Consider the following 12,875-nt stretch of genomic DNA (forward strand, 5'->3'; position numbering starts at 1 on the left):
ATTCCCAGTCAGAGTCTAATCATATCTAACAAATCATTTGACCTAGACATCCTGAGAACAAGGTTTTATACTTAATAGCCATTGAGTATATTGTACTGGGTTGGCGAGATGGCTCAGTGGGTAAAGGGGCTTGCTGTGCAAGGCTGGTGACCTGAGTTCAATCCCCAGCTCCCGTGTGGTGGACAGTGAGAACCAACTCCACGAGGTTGTCCTCTGACCTCTACATGCTTGTCATGGCACATGTGCCCACATGTACTCACACCTGATGCACAGGTGCCCACATGTACTCACACCTGGTGCACAGGTGCACGCATGTACTCACACCCGATGCACAGGTGCACACATGTACTCACACCCGATGCACAGGTGCACACATGTACTCACACCCGATGCACAGGTGCACACATACCCAAATAAATGGACTCATTTTTAACATTATTTTTTTTAATCCACTGTGCCACTTGATCTCTGCGTACAGCGCCGTCTCTTATTTCTCCCTTCCCAGTTCTTTCTGCAAAGTTTTTGAAGTTGAGCTGGAACCAGGCCAAGTTAAATGCCAATTTAGATATAACTGAATTCACATTTTATAGCCATCCCCGCTGTACGAGCAGCTTTTAGACCTTCTTTTCGATAGGTCGTTGAATCTGTTTTACTTTATGGGGCAGTAAGAAATGCCCGGAGGCATGTGAATTTAGAGAGGTTGCCGTGCATGTATATCTGGGCATTGGCATTTCGAGCCCAGGAAATAAATTGGCAGTGAGTGTTTTATTTACCTGTTGGGCGCTCAGCTGGCTCATCAAGGAGCATTTTGTCAGATATATTGGAAAGTGCTCGGTGGTGCAGAGATGGAAGTAGAAAGCATTTCATCACAAATATTTGTGTGCAGATCACGTGAGGGTTTAAATGCCATCTGCAATAAAACTTGAATGTGTAAATCAGAAGCAAACATTAATTGCAAAGTAAAGTGGGCCCACTGTCCTGCTCTTTTTAACAAGCAAAATAATAATCCAGTATTTATTGGAATTGCCGCCAATGAAGAATTGTTCTACTGCTTCGCCTGAGTCCGTTGCCAAGGCCTTTGATAAAAGCTGGCAGCGTGGGTGACAGCCGCACACCCCAGGTTAGGCTGCGGTGTGGTTTCTCTCTGGCTTTCTCTCTTTCTAAGCCTCCCTTTCATGTGTAGCCAAGTGAAAGTCTCCAAGTGAAATCTAAACCCTGTGGTTCCTCGGGGGCCTTGGCCTGGTGTGAGGATCCAGAGACAAGCAGCTGAAGGCACAGAGGGCAGAGGCCGGGGTGATGCCACGACACCCAGACCTTTCGGGGAGATGAATGGGAAGGCCTCGCCTTGCTGGGCTCGGGATGTATTTTACCCACAAGACTAGTGCCTAGGGTTTTTCAAACCAATTGTTTTGCCTTTTCCCTTCAGATGTTGCAGGAAAATGTGTTCTTTTATTGCTCTTCCAAGTCGTTAAACCATTTATCCTTAATCAGCTGCAGTCTGTATGGGAATAAGTTTTCTAAAGATCACTGAACTTTGCTCGATTTGAAATCAGGGGAGAATTCATTTTCTTTAATGTGGGAAACCTTCTTTTGAGAAACTTGACTCAAACTGGCTCCTTTAGTGCCTTCGAATTTAATTGAAAAAAGAACACCGTAGAAAAACACTGCCAGATGCACGAATGTCTGCCTGTGGGTTCGGTAGCCATAAGCTTTATGGCTCTTTTCTCTGTGGTTATTGATCACTGAAATAACCATGGCAGTCAACCTTTAGCAAGTCAGTGTGAATTAATGAAGTTTTGGTAGCGTGGGGGCCAGTAACCCCAGGCTAGCCATAATGCATACTGCCATCATCGTAATAGGTTTTCCCGTCGCCACTTGTTCTATTAAGGATGCTTGATGATTTTAGGAGCACTTAATAGATTCGCCTTGTGGAAAACTTAATAAGTCCATTAGGCCACCGGGGTGTGGAAATGATCTGTTAAGAAATAAATTCCCTCCCTTTCCACATCAGCATCTCACAGAAGCTTTACGGATCTCTTTGCAGGGCAGTTGAAAGTGGTTTCTAAGAGCGCTACATCTGAATCTTGGTTGTGTGGATTTGTCTGGCATGAGTCTGGGGTAGAGCCGGCCAACACAGAGCTTAATTGAGGTGTGTGTGGTGGAAAGAGAGAGAACGGGGCCATGATGGCGAATAGAGTTATTTGTCACCGAGTTCGTAATAGGATTTCCAATTAATTCATGCAGGCCTCCAATGCCTTACATTAGCCCTGTCAAGATGAGCTACGGCCACCTCTAAAATGCCAGCCCCTATTAAACGGTGCGTGTCAGGGAATTTGTAATTTCTTCTGTGCCACCAGAAGATGAATGAATTCGTCTCCGAAAACAACCGTGTGCTTCAGAAATGCACATTTCAAAGTTCTTGAGCAGTTCCTGGGAGGAACATTCTTTGTGTCGTTGTACTGTGACTATATATGTGTATGTGTGTATGTGTGTGCACATACACATACATACACACATACACATATATACATACACACATATACTTTGCTATGTGAATCCATTCCAAAGCAAAAGGGTTCAACTGCATGAAAACAAATGCGTTGTCAAGCGCTCCATTTCACTGGTGACCAGGCTTTGCACACTGATCAATAATGATGGTCGATGATGATGATGATGGTTCACAGATGTAGCATTTTAGTTCCTTCTAGGCTATTTTTTATGGGATGTAAATGCATAAACTCACCAAATCCTCACCACAATTCCAGATGACAAAGTCAGGGCACAGGGACGCCGACCTGCCCAAGGTCGCACAGCCAATAAGCAGCTGAGCTGATGGAGTCTGCTACCATCCCCCATGGTCTCTCACAGTCTCATCAGATGCAAGACTTCGCTCAGTCTCTTGCCATGCCCCTGCCAGTCCTTTCTATTCCCCCTCCCCAGCAACACTTACTGCTGTGCCGTTTTACATTTATTTCCTCAAACTTGGCTTTGGGAAGTATTGCTAAGCAGTAGAAAAACAGGCTTTGGAAATACATAATATGAAGAGCATGTGGGAGGAGCCAGAGGGCACAGCAGCAGACGTACTCACAAGGGCACATCAAGGTCAAGTGAAAAGAGTTATGCTGTTAGAAGCTAGGTCTCAAGGCAGGATTCAAAAAGGCGCATGAGGGCATCAGTATTTCTAGATGGCTCAACTCTTGCCTTCCAAGGACGCTGATGCTCAGAGCCCTTTTATTTGGCATCCGATGGTCCAAGCCAAGGCAAGACGACTGCCGAATAGCATCTTGAGAGAAAGAATTACTATTTACCTTAATTCAAACAGAAATATTTAGCAAAGAGGTTTGGATAGACTGATGATAAAACAAGCTAATTGTTGGGATCTATTATAAGGTTTTGTTTCCGTCGAGGGCATTAAAAGTTGATCTCTGTATATATGAGTGGAGTATGGAGAACATGAACACACGCACTGCTTTACTCTCTTGGAAAGATTAAACTTAAAACAATCAGCCATGCACAGCTCTGTTTTACATGTAGCTGTCTGATTATCTGCTACGCCGTTTTCTCTTTGACTGCGAGCCTCATCTGCCTGGACCATAGTGTGGCTCAGCCATCTGTACCTCAAGCCCTCGACTGTTGCTCGAAGGGAGCCATTGACCTAAGACTGTTAACAGTGTTGTTCAAGACCCACTGTAAATTTGACCCTATTGGCCTCTTTTGAACCTTACGTTGCAAATCCTCTTCCCCTGCCTGTGTTCCTGCTAATATTTTTCCCTCTGAGTGGAATACTTCCCGTTTTCATTTTTACCCCTCTACCCCAACTTTGCTTAGCCAACCCCTTAGGTTTCCACGAAGACTTAGAGAAATAGGTCATTTCTCCCATCTGCTAAGCCCCGAGTTCTCTCTCTTCCCATTACCAGTGGACGTTTCAATCTCCCAATTTACACCGCTGGATTGTTATTACTCCACCTGCCCTGTCCCTCAAGGAGGAGAACTCTGCATTATTCCTGTTAAAGACGATAGCACATTGCCTGGTCAAAAGTAAAAGCTTGATGAGTGTGTTCCACATGAATGGATCCATGAATGAAGATATGAGAAGCAGAAGGCTGTAATCTAATTCTGCACATCATTAGGGATGTATTTGACTCAACATTTATCCTCTGTGTCAGTGATGGGCACCAGTGCTCCAGGGAGGCCAGAAAGCTTCAAGTGCTGACTCATGTTCACGGATGGGCATCAAGAGCCACTGGGGAGTGTCATACTGAATTCATTTAACCCATGTTTAAATTGTCTTGAAAGTGCATACCTTTTTTTTTTTTTAAGCTTGCCTTTTAAAACGAAATTGCAATGTTTAAAGTCTCATCTCTTCGCTTCTTGGCCTCGCAATTCTATTTAGGCAGGAAGAACATGCTGAATATCTTCAACTGTAAAAGCCACGACTCAAATTGTTGATGATAAAGCCTCAGAGGGTGGTGTTCTAGATTTCTTTCTGTTGTGGTGCCAAAAATTCTGGCCAAAAGCAACAAGTCAAGGTTTTATTTGGCTTACACTCTGGGCAATAGTCAAAGAGAAGTTGAAGCAGAAACCATGGGGAAAAACTAGTGACTGACTTGCTCCCAGGGTCCTCCTTAGGTTGCTTTTTCATACCTCTCAGGACTGTGTGTTCATGAAATGGTGCTGCCCATAGTGGGCTGACATTCATGTTAATTACAAGCGACAAAAAAATCCAACGTGGTAACTCTTAGCAATCAGGACAGTCCCCCACAGACAAACCTTAACAATCAGGACAGACCCACGCAGGCAAACCTTAACAATCAGGACAGCCCCACGCAGACCAACCTTAACAATCAGGACAGCCCCACGCAGACAAACCTTAACAATCAGGACAGACCCACGCAGACCAACATCTCTAGCAGTCAAGACAGTCATCTATGATGCCCGCAAACCAATCACATGAAGATAAGTGTTCAGTAAGACTTTCTCAGGTGCCTTTGGGCTGTATCAAGGAGTGCTACCTAGTACACTCAGGTTCTGAGAGAGTCTTAACTGCTGTGTTTCATTGTTGAGCATAGAAAGGCATCTTAGTAAATACATACTAAGTTCATAAAAGATTAAGACCTGGAGCCACATCAGAAAAATGGTTGCCCCAAATCTATTCTGCTTAAGAGAAGTCATGAACCTGATAGATCGGGTTTTGGTTTAAATTTTTCTTCACCAACCGTGTCATCTATCTTGATGAATAAATCATTGGTATAAAAACTAAGTTTGGTTTTTATGAATTTTTGAATTTCATACCAGGAAAGAGACTTAGACAATAATCCCAAGCAAACAAAACCAAAGCTCCACTATATTAAATTTAGGCATAGAGGCTATCCTGTGAATAACGCAGAAATACCATGCTCTTTGTATTTGTACCGTAGTAAATGCAATTAGGTTTTTATGTAAGGTTTTCTTCTAAGTGCCAAGCTGCTGGATATGATCTTGACTTAAAGACGCAAATGTGATCATCTTTTTGGAGATGCTATCTGACTGCTATCTCACGGAAATTCCTCTCTTTCTTTAAGGGTATACCTCAGTTACCATGTGCCAAAGCGCTATATAACTACGAAGGAAAAGAGCCTGGAGACCTGAAGTTCAGCAAAGGTGACATCATTATTTTGCGAAGACAAGTGGATGAGAATTGGTACCACGGCGAAGTCAATGGGGTCCACGGCTTTTTCCCCACCAACTTCGTGCAGATCATCAAACCTTTACCTCAGCCCCCACCTCAGTGCAAAGCACTTTATGACTTTGAGGTGAAAGACAAGGAAGCTGACAAAGACTGCCTTCCCTTTGCAAAGGTAAAGTGTCCACGAGATTGCTTTCAGCTTCTGTGGGTATTCCCACACAAAAGAGAAAATAGTTTATGTGAACTCTGTTGGTGTGCTCCTAAAGATCCCAGGAAGTCCTCTTCAGGCTGCTAGGAAAGGAATTCTGTGTGTGGACGTCTCTGAAGGATAATCTGGGCTGAAGTTCTTTGTAGCCTCGTTCTCCTGTTTAGAGTCAGTTTCTTTCTGAGCCGCTTTAAAAAGGGGCATGTTTTAAAGGGGGCGTGTGTTTGGCGTCTGGGGTGCCAAAGTACAATCCCAGAGAACAAATAAAGCATCATTACTTCTTACATTATATGTAAATTTCTTTGCTTAAAAGCATACAAGAATATATATATATACCGAACTGGTAAGACAGTTTGGAATTTTAAGCAGAAAGCCGTGTTTTGGGGAAGTGAAGCAGTAGGATGTTTGTTTCAGTGATGTCAGCTATAGCGAGACATACCTGAGGACAATTTAAACAGACGTCCATCTGAGATGCTAAGGGAAATGGCCTTCGAGTTGCAGTTTAGGGCTCTAAAAGGAAGCACCTGGACTCTTGGTAGACGTTTGCAGTTCTACAGATGTCTAAGAGAACATTAAGTCTTGGCGAGATGGCTCAGTTGGTGAAGGCACTTATTGCTAAGCCTGACCAGTGTTTGCTCACCGGGATCCACATGGTAGGAAAAGCCACCTTCCCCAAATTGTCCTCTGACCCCCCACGTGCACACTACCGCTCATTCCCCACCGCCACTACAAGGGATGTGAAAACAAAATTTAAAAGATATTAGGTTGATTGGTAGTCCTGTGTACTTGATGAAAACATTATATTTTTTTGTAGTAAAGACATGTTACAGAATTTTTACTTGCCTACTCTTAAGACTTCAGTCCCTTTATTTAGAATGCCGATTAGGTGGTCAGTGTAATGTGGTCAGAGAGACTCACGATTGGTTGTTTCTTCAGGATGACGTCCTGACTGTGATCCGCAGAGTGGATGAGAACTGGGCTGAGGGAATGCTGGCAGATAAAATAGGAATATTCCCGATTTCATATGTTGAGGTAAGCTCATTTGTACAATGTTGAATCATATTCAGCTTACTTAATAAATCTTAATTGTGCAGATTAGGTATGAAGAGATCCTCGTGGCGCAGAGAACTGGCAGTGGCTTTTTTTAAATTGATATTTATTGAGCTCTACATTTTTCTCTCCTCCCCTCCCCGCCTCTCCCCTCCCTCCTTCAACCCTCCCCCAAGGTCCCCATGCACCCAATTTACTCAAGAGATCTTGTCTTTTTCTACTTTCTACTTCCCATGTAGATTAGATCTATGTAAGTCTCTCTTAGTGTCCTCATCATTGTCTAAGTTCTCTGGGACTGTGGTTTGGCAGTGGCTTTGAAAGGGTGTGTTGTTGGATTTAGAAAGACTTCCTTCCTCGTGTCCTTCAATTACTGAAGATCATAAAATGTGTTTTTTTGTCTCATGTTTAGAGGCATTCCTGGGATAGATAAGGGACCATATGCTTACTGTCCATCACCTATACGATCTGGTTTCTGCCTTGAGGAAGGATCGGGAAATTTGTAAAGTTCCCAAGAAACACGAGAAGTTAATATATTCATTTGACTTGTTTATTTATTTCTCCTATTTTTTTATCACATCTATTTATTTAATGTGTGTGTGTAAGCAATAGGACATTGGGAAGCCGTTCCTTTGCACCGTGTGAGACCGAGGGACCAAACTAGAGTTACTCTCAATGGCAAGCACTTTTTATCCACCCTGTTTTCTTACATTTTTCATAGTCTGCCACATCATCAGACCGAGAATAGTGATTCCCTTTGATAAAATTCCCTAAGTGAATGGCTCCTTCTCCATCATACCCCAGGAACTGCTTAGTCACCCTTTTTCAATGGCTAGCGTTGTTCAGAAAGCTTTTGATCAAACCTGAGCGAAATCTTTTTAAAGAAGTTGCATACTCATTATTCTAAACAAGATCAAATTTAAAAACCAACGGGGGCGTGCAGAGAGATGGTCCAGCCAGCACAGTGCTTGCCGCATAAGCACGGGGGGGGGGGGGGCGCTGAGCTGGATCCCTAACACCCACTGAAAGGAGGTGAGCTCAGCAGTGCACATCTGTAAGCCCAGCTATCGTGGAGCCTCGGGGTTTGCTGGCGGCCAGCCTGGCTTCAGGAAGAGATTCTGTCTTTGTAAGGCAAGGCAGGAATTGACGAGCTACCCAGTGCCGGTCTCTGGCCTCCATATGGACACAGGTCCACGTGCACCCATATGCAGACACACACACACACAAAGTGAACGGGGAAGGTAGAGTTCAGAGCACACACCCATTACATCATCCGTCCTGAATGGTCAGCTGGTAATGAGCATTTCTTGCTGAAAACAAAATTGAAGGCACTTTTGATGAGTGAAACCACCAAAGCCCAAACAGCCACTGCGAGTTGCTGAGGTCAAGGAAGACTTCTGGAAAGAAGCTGGTGTCTCGCGATGTGTACGTAGATGTTACCTGAGAGAGATGGGAAGTGCTTTTGCTGTAAGCAGAAGGAACACCCAGGTGGAGAGGCCGGCATCTGCAGAAGCCAAAAGGCGAGAGAGATCTCAGACTGTTTGGGGGAATTAAAGCAGCTCTGTTGTCGAAAGCATCAAAGTGTCTATCTTGAGCATGTAGAAACAAAACAAAAACCCCACTATCGCGTATCCTGCCATCCTTTCATCTGAGACGTTTGTGTTGTCAGGAGTCTGAAGGCTAAAATGGCAAACTGCGTCTCTGTAGCCAGCACTCGGTGTCTTCCTGAGGCGGTGAGGTTGCCGGAGTTCCCTAAAGCCTCGATGTGTCTGCTGTGTGTCCGTGAGAATGTAACCCCACCTAGCTGCGGCTCTCAAGTGCCGGCCACACGTGCAAATGCTCCTCTTGGTGTAGATGTTTTCTCCCGCATGAGAGCAAGATAGGAAAAAACATATCCTTAACGAGCAACCCTTTCTGTATATTATTTGTGTACATCCTAAGTACGGGTTGTGGGGAAATCCTGGCACCTCCAGGGATTTGAGTAGTTAGGCTAAGGAGTGTGTGCAAGCAGAGCTTAGGAAAGAGCCTGCCCTTACTTGTCAGGTGTTACCACCGTTCATGCTGATGCTTGGTCTGGCACGCGTGAAAGGTAGTGCTGTGTGGGTTGGGTTGTTTTTTTTGGTGTGTGTGGGGGAGTGATATAGGGCAGGTGTAGACTCCTTCAATTGGCATAAAAAGATCCACCCACAGAGAGGCCAGAGTCGCTTACAAATCATTGGAGTCATAGGATTATTTACTCTGACTTAAGTCGTAAAGGTAAATTCCTACACAGGGGGAAAGGGTTTTCATCCCTTGCTCCACCCCCACCCCTCAGTCATGAACATTTTCCTTATTTGAACCAGAACTTTTCTAGTAAGACATGAACCAAATCGTCTGTCTGTTGGAGTCTGGAAACAGGCTTTGATGTCAAGCTGTCACATTGTAGCTCTTAGCCGGGAGCAGAGCACCTGGGGCTGAGTGACACCTGGTTGGCAGATGTCAATCACAATCCGTTAGGGACAATGTCTCAGGACAGCGTCCAATGAGATAAAACAAAGGAGACAGACAAAATAAGGAGGCTTTTCCTTAAACAATGCTTTCTCTTGCTCTGCAAACCTTTCCCATTTAGCCAGATTGGGAACACAGGGCGTGCTCGCTTTAAACACAGCTGTACCACAAAAGTTCACTTGTAGGTTTTCTTTTAAGGATGGGGGTGGGAAGACGATCTGTCTCTGTAACCCAGGCTGACCTGAAGTCACTGCGTAATTCGGGCTGACTTTGAACTCACCATCTGCCTGCTTCAACCTCCTAAGGGCTGGGTTTATAGGTGTGTATCACCATGCTTAACATTTTTCTTCAACCTTATAAACCGACATATGATCCTTAGTCTGCCAGAGTATAGCCATGGTCAAATAAATGACCATTGTCACCATGCGCAATGATGGGGTAATCTCAGGACTGAATTTGGAGTCTCAGAACCATGTCTTTCCTTGCACAGTCCTGCAAGCAAACACCCTCACCTCCGCCTCATTCCTATCAAAGACTGGCTGGAGGACTGAAGATGAAATTCAACAGATAGAGTGCTTACCTAGCGTACCTGGGTTTGAGCCCCAGCATGGCATAAAACTACTTAACAGCAGTGTACACGTGTCATCTCGGCACCCAGGGAGAGGCGGCAGGAGACCACAAGTCCAAGTCTGAGGTCAGGTTGGGGGTCTGAGACACTGTCAGTTCCCTGGAGTCCCTGTCTAATTATGGTGAGAATTCTTGCCATGCTTTTAATCCCAGCACTTGGGAGGCAGAGGCAGACAGATCTCTGTGAGTTCGAGGCCAGCCTGAGATTTCTAGGGCAGGCGCCAAAGCCACAGAGTAACTCTGTCTCGAAAAAGCCAAATATGAGAGAGAGAGAGAGAGAGAGAGAGAGAGAGAGAGAGAGAGAGAGAGAGAGAGAGAGAGAGAACTGAGAGAATTCTTTTGCTTGAGTCTGATAAGACACCCCTGACCCCAGACAGTCTCTTATCAGGTCCCTGTTTGGCCACGCCTTCTACAGTGTAGGTTGTGTTGTACATGGACAAACTCTTCTTTGCCTTGAGTTGGCTGGAAAGCAGCTAGGGATAAGAGATTCTTATGGAAACCTAGGGGATTCTTGAAACGGTGCCAGGATACGTATCAAGGCCCGGTTGCAGGCAGAAGGAAGAAATTAGTACCCTATTTCTCTTTGTTCAAATGTACCAGTTGACTTGCAAAATAGACGGAACAACTTTAGCCACCTCATTAATTCCGTGCTGACTCTCTTGGTTCAGCAGTCATTTGGACGAGGACGACATGATTCTCAGCCAGCAGAAAGTTTGCTTGAAGACGGTGCTGAATGTGGAATCCGGGGCATCTCTCGGCCGTTGCTGTACGTTGTAGACGAATATTGAAGTAGACATTTTTATCGAGTTTCTCATTTGATTTTGATTACCAGTCATTTGTTTGCAGTCTCAATCATCCCAAGTTTTTAAACAAATAAGAAGTCGTTCAGCTACTTGGTGTTTTCGTCATGGGGAGTGTAAGATGCCCATTCCTTCTGTGCAGATGGCGTCGAGTAGGAGTGACTTAGGCGGACAGATGTTCTTACGGCTCCATTGCCGCCACAGTTCCTTCTTTGGGCACCTCTCAGCTGTTAATTCTCTGGCAGACTCTCCCTCATTACCTTACCTAAAACACTCACTCCCCTCTTCTTGCTTTATCTCAACCAGTAGTGTGGTGGAAGGGGAAACTGGGAATCTGGAACCCGGAGACTGTGACGAAAGTGGCTGCCCAACCTGTAAATTCTCTATGTCTTCTCTTTGTCAAAACTGTAGCTCTTTAGGAACGGAGCCTGGCGCCCTTGTGGTACCCGTGTGTGACCACAATCGCCATCGTCACTCTTACTCTCTTGCTGCACCTCTTCTGCCTGCCGTCTTTCAGGTTTTTGTTATGATGACTAACCGCTGTCCCCCAGACTCCCTGACCCCATCAGAATGGGAGCCTCCGTGACGGGCCGTGGACTATATAGCTTATTGCGGTTTCCCAGCGTTCGCTTCGAGTGTTGCTCATGGCAAGCTCTCAGAAAAAACTGCTTGAATAAATTAATGGGCAATCTAAGAAACTGTAGAACAAGACTTTCTAAGCTTGGTTTGTAGAGTTTTGTAGTTTGTAGGTTTTTATGTGCTTGAAATTTTTTTAAGTTGATACTCTCATCTTTCACCACCTGGTAAATATTTTGTTACTGGTTTATCTTGTCCTTACATTAGGAAGTTACATGCCTAGGAGCCATTGGGTAGGTGTGTGACCTGGCTGAGGTCATTTGTTTGGTTTTATAGCCCAGCTAGCCTCAGACTTGCAGTGATTCCCCCTGCCTGCCTCAGTCCTAGCTTCACAGATATGTGCCACCATACACCACCCTCCTTGGTGAGATATTTTCCAACTTTTTGTTTTTGTTTTATGTAACTAGGCTGTAGTTGGGTAGGCGTGACAGTTGGGTAGATGTGGTGGCATATGCTTCTAGTCTAGACAGGAGGGTCAAGGGTTTGAGGCCAGGTTGGCTTCCTAGCAAGACCCTGTCTCAAATAAATAAGATGAGAACAACAGCAACAAAACCCTGAAAACAATAAACAAAATAAAAAATAAATATAAGCCAAGTAATAACTCCTTTAGAATTTTCCCAGGCTAAAATAGTAATAATTATATGCTAGATTAAATCTGGAACTCCTAATTGTAATAGAGGGGAAAAAAATTGCCGGTAGAGGGTAGCGTTGGAGAAATGTTAGCAGAAGGTTGTGAAACTGTAGTTCAAAGGGATAAGTCTTGAGGCCGCAGCATACCAATGAGAAGTCAAATAAGCTGGCTTTAGCATGCAAGGCTTTAGAGTGGGACTCCTAACATCTCCCTTGGTACTGTACAGTCTACAGTGTTGCTCTTGTTTCTCAGGTAGGAAGTGGAGCTTGAGTGCAGAGTTTGAAGCTGTCAAGGTGATCTCATAGAGCTAAGAACGGCATTGTTGACTTTATTATGATTTATGTTGTTAAACCTCTCTCTAGAGAATAATAACAGCAGAAGGGCACAATAATAGTCTTTAATCTAATCATCAAAGAGTTGATTGAAGTATATGAAAAGATTTTCTCTCATGTATATTTTTGATGTTTTTCCCCTTTAAAATGAAAAACCATAATCAATGTTGATAAAAAGAAGTTTAGGGGAATTTAGTTAGAAAGTTGGGAGGAGAATTACCGTATTGATTAGCGTCCAAGTTTCTATTGTGATTTTGAAGACAGTTTATTTTTAATAAGTGAAATTTCGGGATACGCGTGAGAAATCACGGAGGGAGAATTACTGTGTTCTTAAGCACCACCCTTTCTTCTTCATTCTGACTGACTGGGTACCTTGGGTGTGCTTCTGGGGAGCTTGTTTTCCCATGGGCATCATGGCCACATCCCATGGCATGGTAAGATGGCG

At 44.4% G+C, this 12,875-nt stretch overlaps 1 protein-coding gene across 3 annotated transcripts in view; it reads left to right on the forward strand.

The window, feature by feature from the left end:
* Positions 1-12,875, forward strand: part of Sh3rf1 (SH3 domain containing ring finger 1) — a 158,075-nt gene that overhangs the window by 96,742 nt on the left and 48,458 nt on the right. For all 3 annotated transcript variants that reach the window (XM_050161831.1, XM_050161830.1, XM_050161832.1), the window contains exons 3-4: positions 5,562-5,837; positions 6,807-6,902. In XM_050161831.1, the coding sequence (XP_050017788.1) occupies positions 5,562-5,837; positions 6,807-6,902 (372 nt within the window). The remainder of the gene's footprint in view (positions 1-5,561; positions 5,838-6,806; positions 6,903-12,875) is intronic.

Source organism: Alexandromys fortis, unplaced genomic scaffold (genome assembly GCF_014885135.2).
Source record: "Alexandromys fortis isolate MF-2015 unplaced genomic scaffold, M_Fortis_MF-2015_v1.1 scaffold_137, whole genome shotgun sequence".
Classification (NCBI taxonomy): Eukaryota; Metazoa; Chordata; class Mammalia; order Rodentia; family Cricetidae; genus Alexandromys; species Alexandromys fortis.